The sequence below is a fragment of the Dermacentor silvarum genome, chromosome 10 (assembly GCF_013339745.2).
Source record: "Dermacentor silvarum isolate Dsil-2018 chromosome 10, BIME_Dsil_1.4, whole genome shotgun sequence".
NCBI classification, from domain to species: domain Eukaryota; kingdom Metazoa; phylum Arthropoda; class Arachnida; order Ixodida; family Ixodidae; genus Dermacentor; species Dermacentor silvarum.
The window spans coordinates 148999112-149018462 of NC_051163.1; the positions used below are offsets into that span (position 1 = coordinate 148999112).

The 19351-nt window shown below is 48.6% G+C and overlaps 2 protein-coding genes across 2 annotated transcripts; one reads left to right on the plus strand and one right to left on the minus strand.

The window, feature by feature from the left end:
- The first annotated feature begins 481 nt into the window (after positions 1–481).
- LOC119431908 (uncharacterized) lies at positions 482–4318 on the plus strand. The gene is made up of 3 exons (XM_037699349.1): positions 482–537; positions 1312–2578; positions 2708–4318. The coding sequence occupies exons 1-3, from the start codon at positions 482–484 to the stop codon at positions 4316–4318; spliced, it is 2934 nt and encodes a 977-aa protein (XP_037555277.1).
- Positions 4319–9413: 5095 nt separating this feature from the next.
- On the minus strand, positions 9414–17034 carry LOC125940976 (uncharacterized). Its single transcript, XM_049657798.1, has 4 exons — positions 16912–17034; positions 14068–14258; positions 12746–12942; positions 9414–9929 (listed from the first exon to the last, which is right to left on the minus strand). Exons 1-4 carry the CDS (start codon positions 16999–17001, stop codon positions 9478–9480), a joined length of 930 nt encoding a protein of 309 aa, XP_049513755.1. The 5' UTR covers positions 17002–17034; the 3' UTR covers positions 9414–9477.
- Positions 17035–19351: the final 2317 nt, after the last annotated feature.

Consider the following 19351-nt stretch of genomic DNA (forward strand, 5'->3'; position numbering starts at 1 on the left):
TTGCAGCAGAGGGCGATGACCTCTGCCTGCCCATACCGCAGTCCAACGACGTAGGCGATCGCTGCACCTGCCCCTTTACGACAGAAATGGACGTCGACCCGACCCGGGTACCCTCCGCATTGCCTGTGGTGAAGTGCAAGTGTCCGGGCATCCTTTGCACGATGCTGGGTGACTTTCGGTGCACCGAGGTGAGCAACACGTTCAGCGTGGTCTACCCCACCGTCGACGGGCAGTTTACCTCCAATCGTGTGGAGCTGAGCACTTCCTGCGTCTGTGCCACTAGCAGATCAGAGAATGGCGCTTCCGATGATGGTCGAACCATCATGATTGGGCGCTGAGAGCGAATTCATTGTTTCCTTGCAGCCAATAAACTAATCTCAACGTCACCATCAAACTGTGTTTCGTGTTCTTTGACAAGCAATTCTATGGCTTATATAAATGTATTCATAAAAAAATGTTTTGTTATGTAGCATGTACCCCCATGAGCAATATGAAAGGGAACAAGCAAGCTGCTCTCAAGAGCATCTCATCACCAGAGTGGCAGATTCGGCGTGTTCGTTATCCACAGGAACGTTAAAAACGCGATAGCATTCAAAGATCCCTGACTGCTTCTCACGCTTCCCGACAACTGCAGCTTAAGCAACCGTAATAGTTACCGGGAAACACTGGCGGTGAACGCTATGCATGAAGGTGAGCGTTCTGGTAGAAACGCCGCCTCTTGCGTAGGGTGATCCCGGAGATATTGCACAGCCGTGCCAAAAAATTGCATAATTTTCAGATGTCCGTTTTTGTTTCGTACTTTTAATATTTCAGTCAGAGAAGGTTTAACATAAAAGGCATGCGTTGTGGGTGGTTTGTTTCATGACATTTATTTGTGGATTGTCATTCTCAAAATTCCGATGAATAGCTTTGCCAAGAATGCAAGACAAGGTATGAGCAACATTAATGATAGAATGGTGTGGCAATATAACCCGCGTATACCGCGTGTCATATAAGAAGGCCTGGCATATACAAGGTACATATATTCAGGTACATGTACCTAAATATATTCGGAAGGCCTGCGTGGTTCGGGATGAATTTCTCCGCCGCCCGGCGACATCGCACGCCGACGTCGGTTGCCGACGCCGGATTTTTGTAGCGTTAGCTACACTGGCCTAGCGAAGCCCGTTTCGCGTGGCACATCATGAGCCGTGCTGCGCATGCGCAAGGATCAGTGATGTCACATGGCTTGCGCACCACCGGAGCCACCGGAGCCGGCACCTCTCGCGCACTCCGCCGCCGCCTCCTTACCGACCCTCTATATCCGACCAGGGAAGGCAACAGTGTCACCCGTGACTCATGCCCCGACCTCACCCTGATCAAGAACGTCGCCGAGGCCACGTGGACGAACCTAGGAGAAACCCTGGGCAGCGACCACTGTATACTCAGCACGTCCATATCATCTAGCAAAATTAGAAGACATCTGGGTGCCGCCCATATCACTGACTGGCCCAAATTCCGCAATGCACCCGTCCCGTCAGGTCCAATCCAGTCGATACACGTCTGGAGCGAGGACATCAGACAGGCATACAAGACAGCCACAGAAACAATACACCGCACACCGGAAGCCCCAGAGGTAGACCGCCACCTTCTCAAGCTATGGGAAAAGCGCAACCGGCTCGTGGGAAGATGGAAAAGGCAACGGCTAAACAGATCCCTCCGCCTGCGGATTGCACAGCTCACAGAGGGCGCTCAGACATACGCCACCAACCTAGCACAGCAAAACTGGCAACAGTTTTGTGAGTCACTGCGGGGAACGCTGGGAACCTCCCGTACGTGGGCAATCCTGCGGAACCTCATCGACCCCTCTAAATCAAAATCTGAATCTACACGCACCCTGAAGCGCATTGCTCACCTCTTTCCGGGAGACAACGCAGCCCTACTTCTTGCTCTAAGGGACAAATACATCGGCACCAGCACCGCGCCACCCTGCTCTGCGACCTATCAGGGTGAGGAAAATCCGGCACTCGACGCTCCCATCTCCGAAGCCGAGGTGTACGCCGCAGTACGATCGTGCACCCGAAATACTACGGCTGGAGCAGACAAAATTAACAACGCCATGATCCGCAACCTGAGCAAGGCACAGATCAGGGACCTCACCAAGTACCTGAACGACTCGCTCTGGGAGAAGAATGAAATTCCCTCCGAGTGGAAACACTCGGAGATCATAGTAATCCCGAAACCGGGCAAGAAGCCGGCAGTGGAAGCTCTACGACCTATATCTCTCACATCGTGCCTGGGCAAGCTCTACGAGCGAGTCGTCCAGACGCGCCTTCAACACTACATAGAAGATAACGACCTTTTTCATCCATCCATGATTGGCTTCCGGTCGGGCCTGTCGACACAAGACGCCTTCCTTCTCCTGAAGGAGGAAGTACTCTCTAACATCCCGAGGGGTGGCGAACACCTCATTATGGCGCTGGATCTAAAAAGCGCGTTGGATAACGTGTCTCACGAGGCAATACTCTCCGAGCTCAGCAATCTCAACTGTGGCGAGCGCACCTTCCAATATGTCAAGACTTTTCTGTCCAACCGAACGGCAACAATAGGAATGGGTGACACGAGATCGGACCCTCAAGACATGCCCAACAAGGGCACACCACAGGGATCGATCATCTCCCCGCTCCTATTCAACGTCGCCATGATCGGCGTCGCAAGGGCTCTGCAGCAGGTTCCGAACATCGGATACACCCTGTATGCGGACGACATTACGATCTGGACAAACACCGGCTCTCTAGCCGAGAAGGAAGACACACTCCAAGCAGCAGCAATCTGCGTCGAAACAGAGGCCATTCGATGTGGACTCCACTGCTCCCCCGACAAATCCGAAGTGATCCGCATACAGGGACATCACTACAAATCGCCAGGCAACCTAAACATCCTCCTACATGGGGTCCCAATCCGGGAGGTACCACTCATCCGGATCCTGGGCCTCTGGCTGCAGAGCGACGGAAAGGCCAACCACACACTCCAACTGCTCAAGACTACAACACAGCAGATCTCTAAGATGATCCGCCGGGTGGCCAGAAACAGAAAAGGCATGCGGGAGGAGGACACGATCCGTTTGGTGCAGGCACTGGTCATCAGCCGCCTTTCCTACGGGCTCCCTTACCTCACCCTGCTCCGAGCAGACTTCAACAAAGTTAATGCGATGATACGCGTAGCCTACAAGAACGCCCTCGGTCTCCCACCGTACACATCCAACGTCAGCTTGGAAGCTTTGGGACTAAATAACACGTTCGAGGAAATTCAGGAGGCGGTCCTCCTGACCCAGAGAGAACGCCTCCTGTCCACAGCGACAGGCCGACACATCCTAAAGCGCATCGGCTACCCGGCGGACCTTGACGCCATCCAGTCGACCACAAACATTCCGACATCGTACCGAGCCAGAGTACACGTGGCCCCGCTCCCAAAAAATATGTCACAATCCCACAACGAAGGCAGAAGAAACGCCCGAGTGGACTACCTCAAACGCACAGTGGGACGGAGCCCGAGGACGGTGTACGTGGACGCCGCCCTATATAAGGATGCATCGAACGCAGCAGCAGCCGTGGTGGTGGACTCTTCTTACGAAGAAGTCTCCAGCATCTCCATCCCGCACTGCACCGTCACAGAAGCGGAAGCTGCGGCGATCGTGCTGGCCGTTCAGTACGGGGACGCGACCAACCGAGAACTTCAAGTAATAACCGACTCCCAAGCGGCGTGTCGGCTCCTTCTTGCAGGCGGAATACCTCAGAAATTAGCTAGGTTCACGACTAATCCATTGGCTAGAAATTCATCGCTCAAACATCAGATCACGTGGGCTCCGGGGCACTCGGGGCTGGAGGGTAACGAGGCCGCGGGCAGGCTAGCTCGAGGTCACACAAACCGAGCGGCCACAATCCTCGATCCCACTACTACCCTCCCCGTACCTGCGGCTTACGGCGCGCGACTTCAACACTTGCGCAAACAACGTCAGCTTTACCCCCCACCACACAAGGGGCTAAATGCACAGGAAGCACGGGACTGGAGACAGCTCCAAACCAACACCTTCCCCAACTTACACAAATACAGCATTATCTTCTCAGAACACTACAAAGACGCATGCCCATGGTGCAACGAACGACCCACCGCCTACCACGTCACGTGGGGGTGTACAGGCCCCAAACCGCCAGACATACAAACACAACAACCGGAGGAGCAGTGGGAGGCCACTCTGTCCAGCCCCGACCTAGCAACCCAGCGCGGACTGGTAATCCAGGCGAGAGCGGCAGCCAAGGCCACTGGGGTCTTGAAATGAAGACTCCACTCGATGTACATTTTCCTCCGTATTTATTTTCTGTGTGAATAAACGTTTTCTACTACTACTACCGCGCGCGACTCACCGTCGCCGCTCTGCGCATTCCAGAGGAGTGACGTCGTAGCCGTGGTAGACGCACTGGCGCCGGCGCGCGCTCGCTCGCTGTGCAGTCGCCGTCTGACACTGCGCTGGAGCCGCTGCGCTTCTGACTGTCGTTTGCCAGTGTGGTATAGCCATGGAGAAGGAAAGCGCAAATGCTGCTCAACAGCGCAGAAGAACTTAGAAGCTTGACTCATCGGATCCCGAAGTAGTTGCCTGGCAATTAGCGGTTGAGCGTAGGAGGAATGAATACATGTGCCACATAATACGTATACCGCGTGTGTGTCATTGGAGCAGCAGTAAGCATGACAATAAAGCTAATCCTTGACAATCTAGGCAACCAGGAAAGCTAAGAATAATCAGCAGAACCTTTGCTAACGCTACGTATATCCTGGCATAGCCGACCTAAGCCACTGCAACTTTTTTTTGCGACACGGTTTCCTTAACGCTATCGCGTTAAAAGCACGAACGTAATGGTCACTGACAAAAAATGCGCAAATACATCCACACACAGGCACCTGTGTGTGCATAGCGCCTGTGTAGCGCCTATGTGTTTATGCGTATGTGTGTTTTTTTTTTTTCGTCCGTGTTCAGTTCACGCTTTTTAACGTTCTTAAGCATGCAATCGCCAAAAGTCCCGCGCAAAAGCCTTCGATTCAGAAATTCGCCCTAACTGGAAGCTTGACTTGGTCAAGTGGGCCAGGAAAGACATTGAGCATCTTGGACACGCCAGGGGTTGTAACCATTTTCATCGGGCGAAGGGTAAAGGGCGCGCGGCGAGCGTTTCCTCCTCTCTGGGTTATGTGAGTTGGCGCTGCGCTGCTTGAATGTGTTGCAATGCCGTCGAGTGGTGTGGAACGATTTGGAAATGTTTTAGCCAAGGAGGTTTTAGCTCGCTCTCCGTGACATTTGCGTGATGTTAGTTCATACGAAGTCGTCGAAGTAGTGGTACTATAGGTAACGTTACTTTCTCTAAATTTCTCCAGGCCGCGCAAGCATGCGGCGCGCATCATCAGCCGCGGTGTGTATGTGAAATGTTTTGGCTGTATCGGTTTTTAATCGACGAAGAGCAGCGGCCTATGTGAATTGCCAGGGGGAATTGGAACATGATCTCACTATCTAATCGCTTGGCATGGGAACTAAAACATACGAGTGCTCGTGTACGGCCAACTTAATGCAACCCCGAAACATCTAAGCGACAATTGCTATAAAATGCTAGCGTCAGCCACCGGTATCGTTCTCCTGTATTTCAAGTCTAGTAGTCGTGAAATGCTTATGCTATGTCTACTTTAGCCTCTTGTATGAGGCCCGTGGCGTTGCTCAACGCAGCGATCACTGCGGTTGGTAAATCAGCATGATATATACGAAAAACCTTTGTGCTTCCGCGTTGCCATTTTGTTTTGTAAAGCAGTAGTACGAAAGGGGATCACATCAAAAGAACACCGTGGATATTTGCGAGGACACGAACTCATTAAAATGCTTGAGTGTATCGTAAAGGAAGGGATGAACTAGACCGAACAAACAGAAATCTGTTTCATCGTCTTATTTCGCAAAAGAAAAAAAAAACATCTGCTGACATCGCAATAAGCCCTCGCATGATACTCCCGCACGCTTGGACCCGGAGCGCTTGCCCAATCCAGCATGCCCACTGCCTTTAGATGGCGTCACTGCCTACGCAATATGGTGACGCCCACGAAAAAAAGAAAAGTCGCAGTTTCGCCCGAAAGGGGAAGCATCGATTGCGATAGCAAATTAGTAGAGAGTTATACGAAGCAGGGATAATAGTGTAATGGGCCGCGTATAAAGTTGTAAGCATTCGCTTACTAACTAAGTAGACAAACACGGTGTCATGCGCACACAGGTAAACATGAACACATCTAGCTCTATGACCGCGGAAGCTCGCTGTAAAAACGCCGGAGTGAGAAAGCGCGCCAGCAGCAGCAGGAAAATTGACATTCGCGGTGCCTCTCGCATCGCTTCAACGCGAACTAAACGTCGAAAGCACAGCGCATACGCAGCTACCGGCACTCGGCGCATGCAAATTTGTCCCTTTCGCAGATCGCTTTGAAGATGAGGCCCGTGTGGGCGGGCACATCGCCCACGTCGCAGATCACTTTCAAGATACGGCGCCCGTGCGGCCGCGCTGTGAGCAGCAGCCGACGGAGCAAAATGCACGCCCCCCCCCTCCCTCTCCGTCACCTCGCCCCTGTGGCTCGCGCGCAAGAAAGACGACCGCGCGCTTCCGGCCTGCCTTCCTCCCTCGCGTGCGCTAGCTACACTGAGCCGCGATTGCCGGCTCACCCTCGCACGCTTTCACTCGCACAGACAGCGTACGGCGCACGGCGACGATTTTATCGCCGTTGGACTTAATACTGAACCTCACGGTGACGGCGATGACGACGATGGCAGAAATGAGCTTGGAGTGTCCATATAGTTAAAATTAATTAAAATTAAATTATGGGGTTTTACGTGCCAAAACCAGTTCTGATTATGAGGCACGCCGTAGTGGGGGACTCCGGAAATTTAGACCACCTGGGGTTCTTCAACGTGCACCTAAATCTAAGTACACGGGTGTTTTCGCATTTCGCCCCCATCGGAATGCGGCCGCCGTGGCCGGGATTCGATGCCGCGACCTCGTGCTCAGCAGCCCAACACCATAGCCACTGAGCAACCACGGCGGGTGTCCATATAGTTAGCATCGCAATAAAAAGGCCTATAATGACCATGTCAAGCATGGGTTGCTTCCTTCAATTGGTTGAGTATCGTCGAGCGGAAACCAAGCGTTCGCCATGTGGTGGTGTCATACTACGAGAATACCGCAGACAAAAACGCCGATGATTGTTAACGATGGCTTTCCAGATGAAACAAATGGTTTCCTGCGTTCGTGACGAAGGCACTGGGACTTGGCCTCGTAAATTCGGACAAAATACCAGCAGCACACACGGAGGCTGTCACTGATCTTGTAGTTGAAAGGGTACTTCGCTAGTTCAAGATGCACTGCTGCATTTTATATTTCAGTCTTCGTATGCCGCTACTCGACAGTCGTCAACACGGCACCGCGACCAGCGTATCTCAAACTAAGCATGCCAAATTTTAGCATAAACACGTCAGCAGGTTAATAAGAGATGTTTCAACACAGCAAGCACGTAATACTTCAAGTGCCTCAAGTGTCATTACTTCAAGAAACTCGGGTTGACTACATCATCCCATGTCATTCTCCCACATGTTACGCACATACCGCACTACTTGGTATCTGCGTGATAAGCGCTCAATAAACGTGTATTTACATGCGCCTTGCGTGCAAATGCTTCCCATTAGCATACACACCCACAATACGTATTGTCTGCGAACTTTTTGGCAATAATCTTTTTGCACAAGCTGAAGCACTACGATGAACTCAGTAGAAAACGCAGTTCGGGAAAGCTTATACATCTTGTCTTCGTGCCGTCAACATGTTCTACATTTGTCATCGTTCTAGTTCGGCATTCCATTACACTTCGTCATCATACGTCGTCTTAAGCCCAAGGCATTCTATCGCGATAGCAGTTATACGAACACCCTACGCTCACACTTTTGTCTAGTCTGCCTGTATTCATTCAGTTTAGTCAGCCTGTACCCACACCTCGTGGAATATGCAAGGAAGCCTACAGCACGCATCACTCGACCAGTTGCGTACATAAATGTGATTAGGTCTTTCTTTACACTCGTATCTCTAAATTCGCAGGGATTTCACGAAATTTAACCGAAAACGTTTTATTGGGCTCTGTGCTCATCACAGTATTCTTGAGGCCACGAAACAGAGGGTTTAAAAATCACGTGGTAGCTTGGCTGAAGCGTAGCGCACAGCATTGCGTTGTAATTCAACGTAAGAACGCCAAGAAGTGCGTATTGACGATCTCAAAGCACTGTGCTTTTGGAGCTCTTATCCAAGCTGCCTTAAGAGCAAGCTTTAGATCGGGGCCAACTGTAATTTTCCAATTCAAATATACGTAAAACGAAGACGTGCTTTTATGTGACTACCGATGTGCTGAGTTTAATAAAATTTATTGAATGTGAGAGAAAAAGTTAAAATATAGTAACTCTAGGAAGCAGAAGTTTCATTAAATACTTCGATTTTCGGAAACTCTATCCCAAGGCAATGAGATGTAATTACAGCTTACGTGAGACTTTTACAATGTTCATGGGGATTTTGCAAAAGTCCTACTCTTTGCATATTAAAGAGCGTTCAAAAGAGCACAATAATTTTGCCTGCTTTTGGTGTATTATTAGGCACAGTTTACAGAATCGTGATATCCTTTGTTTTATTTTATTGCCGAGCTGGAGTTGTAAACATCACTTGAAGTTTTAAAGGCTTTTCAAGCCTTAAGAACCTAAACAAATTGGCACTCTTACTAAAAAAATGCAAATAATGTTAGTTACTAGAGCTTATCTTTTCCTTTCAAATATAGCCAACCTCATCAAAATCGGGGCAGTCAGTACACGGCAAGCTAAGAAGCTCAGTGCATCGAAAGGTTCACTTCAATTGGAAATCACGCAGGATGTGTGTTACGCAGTGACAAACCTGTGAAAACCTGCGTGACACAGAAGCCACTCGGAGCATGAATCATTGGTTCCTGAAGCAACTACGCTCGGTTTTCTTGCTGGGCATCGCACTATAAAGAACATTTGGGTAGCCAGGCACACTATATTTAGCGTCGGCTTCCACCATTGCGCATAAGCCATCATCGTTCCCAGGCCTTTCCTTTATACTTAGCCCTTTTAAAATGTCATCGATGCGTCGTAATTACAGTCCGCAATCGAAAGAACCACCCACAACTATGATTCCTTGATATTCGCCATTCATTTATTGCGAACTGAGACCAGTTGAGGCTATCGTTTGACGCGCTTTTTGTCAATATTTCGCTTATGAACTAAAACGAGGCGATCGTTTCATGCTTCGTATTCGTTTACTTGTCGAGAACAGAACTATACGTCCTGGCCAACGCTATGCAATTTTAGTTTGCTTTGTCGTGCCATATTATACGCGTAAGCATTGACGCGAGTCCAACATCCACTGACGGTCACTGCTGGTCATCTCGCGGAGACACCGCAATCGTTTCGAGCACCGGCACTGCCTCGTCCGGTAAGCGCCCGTCAATTTGGTTTCTGGATGGCAGAAGTCGCGTAGAGGAAATCGTCGCGACCCCGCGACATCTGGGCGAGCTGTGAGCGGCACCGTCCACGTCGTCCATGGGGTCTTCGTACACGGTTTCGGGCTCGTCCAAATGAATTTCCACCAAGGAAGCATCGCCAGGATGTTCGAGTCCGACGGTCGACGGGCCGTCATGGTCTACCAGGGTGACGACAATGGCACCAGCGTCCATGTCTCTCCAGTCTGTCTCACTCTGAGGGCGTGAAGTGTTGGCGCTGCGAGCCACCCGTTCGAGGACCCATGGCTGGAACTTGGTGCGGACCCAATGCTGAATCAATCTCACAGCGACCGGCTTGGTCATGACGCGACCATCGGCAAGCCCTACGCAGAAGGGAAAGAAGCCGAACGAAGGTACAACAAAGGGACAAGAACAAAGTGACAATGTATTCGTATTTGATGCATTCTTCATTTCGGAAAGAATTGAATTCATTTCTCATATAAGCTAGTTGTAATAGAGGGGAAACTAGTGTTTTTTACACATGTTATTCGGCACTATTGCGACAAAACAGACACAGAAAAAAAAACGCGGACGTGACGATGCGATATCTCCAACTCTTAGTTTTATCAACAATAACCTTTTTTTTTTGGAAGTGCTCTTTGTAGTGGTAAGATGGTAAATATGGCTCTACTTTCACTCCTTTCTTAGGCAAAATAAATTGGAAGATAGTAAACAGAAGACAGCATCGGCGCTCATAGGTAGAAGTCTTCTGAAAAAAGTTATAGTTGAAAGGGAGAACGCGGATGTCGGAGGAATGCGAGTGTGTTTTACGCGGACACATAAATGAGACAGCCACAATAACACAATGTGCTGATCCCTCCATATCAAAGAACTATGAAGGCGTTTTCCAACAAGCGCTGGAGAGCGCTCACTGCGTTGTGTTTCACTGCTTCTATATTAGGCTTACCGCTACATTGTGCATGTGTGCGAAAATGAAATGTGACAGTGAAAACGAATATCTGTGCGTATGCCTCTCCGGCATCTCTCATCAGACTTGGAAAGAACCGCTAAAGAAACATGCGGATCTGCTAGAGGCACCGTGCTGTTTGCCAACATGTCGAACAGCAGGATTGGCTGTAATCTCATCTGAGATAAGTTATGTCGTAAGACCTTTTCGTGATTACGAAGCCGGCTGATGTGCGAAGCATTAGGCATTCGTATCGCGTAGTGCCAGTCCATGACTACTTACATGGTGTACTTTGGCCATGTCTGACCCTTGCACCACAAAAGAATATACATAATCGAGCCATGGCACAAAGCACGAGGTATGACATGTAAATGCGCGTGTAGTTCTGTTAATAAAGCCGATCACCCATGAGTCCATGGCGTCGCCATCTTTGTGTCTTCGTTGGCTTACACTGGGCAAGATACGGCGTATACGGCACCGCAATACGTGAAGACCACCTGTCACGTCTTTCAGCAACTCCTATTGTTTCTTCAGAAAATTCAAGCGGCTACTTTCAGCAGAACCTATGGCAATGGAATGTATCGCCACCAAGTGTGGCCAGCGAGGATGCGCCTCCGTATATTCAGGTATATTCAGGTAATCGTTATGCATATAATCATTCTGTTGTGGGTCTACGGAACATTTTATTCTTACACATATTTAAGCTCATTCGTTTTCTGGATTTATGTTTTTTTATATATTGGGAGAACATCGGGTTCCATTTTTTTAGAAATACCGTGCAGATATAACTTCTTTTTTTCTTTTCTGGGAGCCCAAAGCCTAGGATATTTGAGGCATATTGTCTCTCAAGCGATAAACAGCGGTAATACTCTCCCTTTGGCACAAACATATCACTTACACCAGCGAAATCCCACACAGCCTGATATATTGCCAAAAAGAGAGCTACTCGCAAGTCCATGTGATAAACATATCCATATATAAGAATCCTCGTTGACGGGCATCATTTATACTCTTTTAAGAAACCACATACAAACAACAAACAGAGACGTGCTTAGCGACGCCTTCTTTACTTTGGTCTCTAAACTTATTTCAACAAAGGGGGAAAAAAGAGCTGCAGTTTCACCGAAAAGGCGAAGCATCGATTGCGATGGCAAATTAGTATACAGCTATGTGAAGTAAGGATAGTAGTTTTATCGGCCTTATAAACTTGGAAATATTCGCACGCTAACTAAACAAACAAACATGGTGCCAGCGCGCACAGGCAAACAGGAACACATCACACTCGATCACCGCGTACACTCGCTGTCGAAACACTGGCGCCAGGAAGCGCCGCAGCAGCAACGAGCGAAGTGACCTTCGTGCTGCGTATCGCTTCAACGCAAATTGAACAACGAGAACACCACACGCATGAAGGTAGGAGCCGCCTGCAGGCTCAAGATAAGCGTCTGCAAGCCTTCAAGATAAGATGAGGTAAGCCGCCTGCAAGATAAGCGCGCACGGCCGCGCGCGGCCGTGCAAAGTACGCAGCTGGTGCCGGAGTCAAACGCCGCCCCGCCCCTCTCTCCCGCGCGGCCTCCCTCCTTGCGCGCGCGAGATTGAGCCGCGATCGGCAGTTCCCCATGCGCGCGGTCGCGAAACGCGCAGTTGCTGTCGGAGAACAACGCCGCCCCTCCCCCCTCCCCTCCCGTTTCCGTTGAAGCGATAGACCACACGAACCTTCGCCCCACTGCTCCTGGCGCGCTTGCTCACGCCAGCGTTTTGACAGCGATTGTGTGCGAACTGAGTGTGATCTATTCATGTTTGCTTGTGCGCACTGACACCATGCTTGTTAATTCAGTTAGTAAGCGAATGTGTCCAAGTTTACGCAGCCGATAAAACTACTATCCCTACTCCGGATAGCTCTCTACTAATTTGCTATCGCAATTGATGCTTCGCGTTTCGGGCGAAACTGCGACATTTTTTTTATTATGCTGGTTGAGACGTTTGTGTGTGTCTACACTATCGTGTGTTTATTATATTACACTCATTGGTCTTACGGGATCATTTTTATTTCCCTATGAAGTTTCCGTTACTATGTGCGTCCGCTGCTCCAGCTGCTGAAAAAAAAAAGAGGGCTGTGGCGTCGTGGCGCTGTACTGGGACAACATTTTATCTGCAGCTCCTCTTTCTGGTTTAACAAACTGACGCAAGTAAATGATTTGATTTGAGATTGGCCCCATAGGTTGTACATACCATAGGTCCTACCCCTGGTGCAGCAGTGGTCGGCGTCGTGCCTGCTTCCACTGAGATGACAGACGCTGCATCTGGCCAGCGTAAAGCGTGCTTTACACTCGCCAGATCGACTGACACTGGTAGATCTACTGAGGCAGCGAGGTAGTGCACTGGTGACCCTGGTTTTCTCCGAGCGCCGACCTTTGCCTGAGCACCACCTGTAGGGGTTATTTATTTATTTATTTATTTATTTATTTATTTATTTATTTATTTATTTATTTATTTATTTATTTATTTATTTACATTCAGGGCCAGCAGACATTACAGAGGAGAGTGGTCGGTTGCACGGGTAATAACGTACTAAGAAAGCAAGAAAATATGCCTAAATCTACAACGTTAGCTGAATGCGTAGATGGAGGACAAGAACGTATTTAGTGCACAAAGTGTGGAACAAATCTTTGCTAACATAATCACAAATGTTTCACGTGATAGAGCGGCCATAATGGCTAATTTTCGACGCGAACAGTGATAGGGATCAGTGTTTGCGGCCACTCAGTTATCTAATCAGCGAAACGAACGAATTCGAAGTCTGGAGGCTCGCTCGAAGGAGCAGATTTATTGCACAGCTATGAATCTGCGGCAGAAGAGGGCATTCGACACTAAATTATCAGCGCGCTTGGCAGTACAGTGGCTCTGCCGGTGTTCAATTTGTAAGTTATGTATACGACGTATCAGTCGCATGCTTCCGTGTGTGGCTATTGTCTCTAATTTTTACCACGAAATATATCTGAGAAATCTGCCAGCAATATGTATTGTTTTGGGCGCAAGAAGAAATATCCCTTGGTGACTGTTCCAAAACCACCCCTATACGTATACTCGAAAGTGTTGGGGAATTATTGGCGAGCAGCGCAAACATGCCAACACAAGAACAAATTGCTTGAAAGGTCTTTTTGTTTGTTTTATTTATTTATACATAGTGCAGGCCGGTTCTTTTACCCTAGCAGGAGTGGTATGCACATATGCATATGGTTATATATGGCATGCATAATATTACATAAATGAACACAATCATAAAAGCGGAGATACACGTCGTAATACTTACTATACTGGCAAAATATAGCACAGGGATAGACAATGTAACATTCATTTAAAAAAGAAAATTGTCAGACTAGCACTCAACACAACTGAACTAAAGGGAACAATAAGATAACTCGCAATATCCTTCCGAAACAATCCGTTACAAATAGCAGAAATATATCCATAATGTCCACGGTGACTGAACGAATGTACATCCATGTTTTGCTATGTTGAGCTTTCTGTGAAACTCCATGGACCAAGCGTACCTTCGAAACACCAAACTCAGCCCCATCGGTACGAGAAGCAGGAAGATGGGTGACGATACGGCCAGCCAGATCCAATCGGTGTGGAGAAAGGTGTGCGCGCAGGCATCCAGCCAACGCCGGAACTCGATGCTAGTCAGAGTGTGTGTCACACTCGTATACAGGGACATCAGATGGCTTCTAATTTTATCGGCCTGTGTATAAACAAACAAAAAAGCAAGACCCAAGTTACCCGGTAAATTCTTGTCTATAGACTATTTTACGAACATGTTTAGGTGCCGCCATATCAGACTGATAACAACGAAGTTTACGATACTACAGTTGATTCGCAAGCATGAAAACAGTTGTATATATGCGTTCAGCGTTCCATGACCACGTTACGTGACTTAACTTCTCATAAAACTAAGCAATTGTTCGTGTAATAGACCAAGATGGCAGCGCCCATGAATTGAAGATAAAATCGTGTATAAGTCTGTTGGAAACGCCCGCCCAGACAGCATAGTTTCCTAAAACACTAAGTGAAAAAATTTGCTGATCCTACGCACTGTGGAAATCGATGCAAGCGAAGCTTTCTGTGCTGTTTGCTTTGATTGACGATAGTTATTGTGCTGCTTGTCACTTCTAGTTTTGGTGCTCTGGTGCTCACTACGCTCGTCGTCTTTCGTGGCCGCCACGCGTCGTTGACTTGCCTGACGTCGTCGAGCCAGCATATATATATATATATATATATATATATATATATATATATATATATTCGCGGTCTGCGCCACGTTTCGCTGCGTAGCAAAGACGTTTCTGTTCCGCGCGACGCTTCATTCGGGCCTGGGTGTCCTCGACGCTGAGTGCACGCTTTGGAGCCATTTTACTGGCGCGCGTTTCGTGCTCCTTCTGCATATGCGGCCGGCACGCTGTTGAGACGACAGCTCCAAGCGCTCTTCTCAGGCTATGGACAACTGAAATGTTCACACTATCACCGCCAAGCACGCGACCTCCACAGCTCAGCACCTGCATTTTTGTCGCACTAGAAAGCAAGCACAGCACGTGTCATACGCTCAAACTGTGAAACGCTGCCGTGGCGGCGCCGGCCGGGATGCGCGGAGGCGAGCGCCACCTGGTGGTGTTGCGAGAAACCCAGCGGCGCACGTGTGCAAGTTCGCAGCAGCAGCAGCAGCACCCGGAAAGTCGGGAGAAGATACAAAGAAAGCTTCGCTTTAATATATGAGTGCGCATGGACTAACACACGGCTGCAAAACCAGCGCAAAGGTTCCCGTCTTTGTATTGTTTCTTGTGGAAGTAATACTGAGAGGAATATCCCGCAGGGGCGCGTGCAGTCTGCACGAGTATGGTGCTTTGCGACACCAGACACAAATAAATGCGGGTCCGAACGTCTCGCACTTACCCGGATGCGGCTGAAAGGGGATCCCATTAGACAGTGCGGTAAACTACTTTGTCACTCCCTCGTTTTGGTTTCGGCTCAACTTAAACAGGCATTCATGGTTGCAGATGGGCCGGCAACAGTGGTCTTCGCCAGACTTACAAACAATAAAAACTCTTCACAGTTACTGTCCGTGGGCCACAACAAACATCCGGACAGAATTGCCAAAGAAGACGCCTCGCTAAATGAAACTAAATTTTTATACAGGTGGTAAAATGTTTTCTCGTTGGAGGCGCCGTAGTAACTTCTGGGGCTCCTTACAGGAAACAAGATATGCATTCCGAATGCAAGAGTACATTAAAGAACATTTTCGTATCCTCCTAACCGATCTTACAAGTGCCTTCAATAAATGCAAATGATACACTCCCTTGACATTGCGGGAACACCTTAAAGTGAAAACTATGTGTGCGCAAAAAGAGATGCTCTAAGAATTGCAGCTGCGCTGAACAGCGTTCATTGCAGCCCGTCAAGCACTGTCTGTCGAGTACCGTGTACCTCGTATTTGCGTCGACAGCGTGCAATGCGTCCTCCGGCCGCGTTCACCCGGCCGCGTTCGAGACAAGGCTAATTGTAGCCTGCCTGGTCCCTAAAAGTTCAGCATTAACGGTGTGCCTAATGCACGCGTGATATAGCGCGATTGAGGTATCGGGCGGACCGGTAGTGGGCAGAGCGGGACCTGTCGCTTCCCGCATTTCTACTAGGCGCGTGAGCTTTCACAGATCAGAGATCAGCTCGGCGCACTACCTTCCGTCCTATGTCTGTCATCTTTCCGTTCCTGCTCCTCCTATACGCCACACTGCAGACCGATGTTCAGGTATCAGCCGCGGGCTACACGGTTACGGTGCCTCCTATCCTCTTTTCTGTGAACCGATCTCCCGGTCTCTCTTTCTTAAAGTGAAACACGAGCTACTTCCTCTGCTTTAAGATATTATCTCAGTATAACATACCGCAACAGTGAGAGTTCAATAATTATCTAACAGTGAGTATATTCTTGAACAAGGACTTGCAGGATCATTTTATATTGGAAGTATTCTTCCATGTTAACTTAATCATCACTTCCACTTTTTTAAGATCAGAAATGTAACAAACGTCATGTAGTTCGTTCAATTTACAATAGTGTAGCTGATGTGAGAGCCTATACTAGTTGACCTCAGTTCAACAGAAAATTGAAACGAAGGCATGAAGATGTAGCTAGTATTCGACAACAGCTGCCAGATAAGAAATCATCTCCTAAGATATCAACAGTCTTGTGTGATCACTGCTCTGAAAAGTTGAAGTGACCACAGCATACAGAACAGTCGGTACTGCATTTGACTTGGCAGTTAATTAAGGCAGAGAGGTATGTAACTACAGGTCCCCACGCAGCCACTTCGTTAAATACGCGCCATAACTTAGATAAATTATATACGCACTATAGAAAATGTCCTGTCAATCCATGACCGGGCTTGTGTTGGGTCCAGCTGCGTTGCCAGTGCGCTCGCCTTCATTGCAAACGCCGCCATCCTGGTGCTTCGTTTACTACATAGAGCTTTGTTCCCGGTAGGGCTTCCCGTTCCGGTCCCTGCAGTGTCCCTCTTCCCTTGTGGCCAGTACGACGCTAGGCAGCAGAATTTTAGATGTAGATGTAGAGCCTTGAAGTTACATCTAATTTTGTTTAACTTGAGTCCTTCTAAGTCATGATGATGATGATGATGATGATGATCCTTGATCATGGCTCGCGCCCACTGAGGGGGATAGGCCAAGAATCGGGCCGCAGTAGGTAGCTAAAAAATTATTTTTGAAAATGAAAAACGCAAAGTAAAAGAGAGCAAAAACTAAAACAACAAAGATTTGGTATAACTAGACTAGTTCACTACGCATAACCAGCGCCATCACGCCTTCTCCTCTACTTCTTCTACTTCTAGCTCAGTAAAAAAAATATGTTAACTTTATCATTTTTTGCTCCCCTTGAAAACAAAACCTATAATATCACCTATTCTATAATATAGCTCTAAAATTGATATTCACTATTAGTAATCATTTAAATCTCAATCTTGGTTTGCAAAATTGCATTTAAGCTTTCTTCCCTTTTTAGCAACTGCTGCCCGATTCATCGCTGGTCCCTCGTAGTGGGTTAACCCCATGTTAGTAGGCACTAAACCACACCAAATCAATTTAAAGCGCAATCCGGAGTGTTCATTGGGTATTGTGTTAATTCGATTAGCATTCATTGTCAACTTCGCCAATCTTAAGCCTATATATCTACCTATCTGTCTGTCTATCTATCGATCTATCTACCTATCTATCTAGCCACTTACGATGACCCAGTGGCCCGGGTTAATTGTCAACCAGATTGGGTCACTAGGTAAGTGCTCGCCCTCGTGGTGACATCATGATCGTTCGATCATCCTTCTTTCTAGCTTCGTCATCTGACTGTTATCTTGTCATCGCCGTTATACCGCCCTTGTTGTTCCATCAACGTCATTCCTTCTTCGTGATTCCATCGTCGTCACTGCTTCGGCATCGCCCGCCGCGGTGGCTCAGTCATATAAGGCGTTGCACTGCTGAGCACGAGATCGCGGGATCGTGTCCCGGCCGCGGCGGCCACATTTCGATGGAGGCGAAATGCAAAAACGCCCGTGTGCTTGCTTTGTAGTGCACTTTAAAGAACCCCAGGTGGTCAAAATTAATCCGGAGCCCTCCACTATGGCGTGCCTCATAATCAGAGCTGGTTTTGGCACCTAAAACGCCAGAAAGAAAAAAAAAATGAAAAAGACTGCTTCGGCGTCATACAGTCGTCGCCACGTCGCCTTGCACATAGGCCATCTTGGCAAGCGTAGGCCATAGTAAAGTACGACGATGTCGGAGTATGTCGCATGTAGCGGAAGCAACGAAAGTGTCAGACTGACAACTGCACATGTCAAATAACCGTGCGTTCAGGAATACGGTGTATCACTGCGTTGCTCCAATGGTAAAAGCAATACCAACGACAGTCAAGGTGGAATGAGTTCTTGCGCTGAGGCGTCTGGTTATAAACCACTGATCCCCCCCACCCACACTTTCCTGCATTTTAAAGAGCACGCCTTATTATTGTGCTTTAACCGGGATTCCTTTTCGTTGCTCCTTTCACAACTGACATTTTACTTTCTGATAGAACGATTGGAGGTTGAAGTGAATGTTGCTGTTGATTGGAACTGATAACCTCGGTGAACACTGTGTGTAGAAACAATCGACCGCGCTATGGATAAAGGAGTTTGAGTTTTATTGGGATAGAAATTATATGGACACTCCAAGCGGATTTCTGCCGTCACCGTGAGGTTCCGTATAAAGTCCAAGGGCGATAAAATTGTCGCCGCGCACCGTATGCTGTATGTGCGAGTGAAAGCGCGCGGGGGACGCGCGTTTTCACGGAGAGCGAACGCACGGCGGAAAGCAAACGTGTTGTCTTTCATCGTGCAAAAGGTCGTGGGGGGATGGGAGGGAGGGAGGGGAGGCGACGTTTAGCTGCAGTACCGAATGCATATCTTGCGACCGGGCGCAAGGGGAACTGGCGACTCGATCTCCCACGCGAAAGGAGGAAAGCGGGAAGGCAGCGCGGCAAGGAGGGGGTGTTGCTTCTACTCTGCCAGCAACTTCGAACTTGTACTATACGCGGCTTCCGGCTGTCGCGCGCACGTTATCTGGAAAGTAGAGTTTACTAGAATACGGTTGATGGGACGATTGGCTGGGGTGGCGCATGCTTTGCAGTGAGGCGCCCGACGTGGCAAAATACTGTGGCGGCGCTGCGATCGAAGTCGATTGGGCCGCATCAAGGTCGCGCCGTTGAAAACTGTTGGTGATACTGCTCGGCAGGGTCATTCGTACTACTTCGCG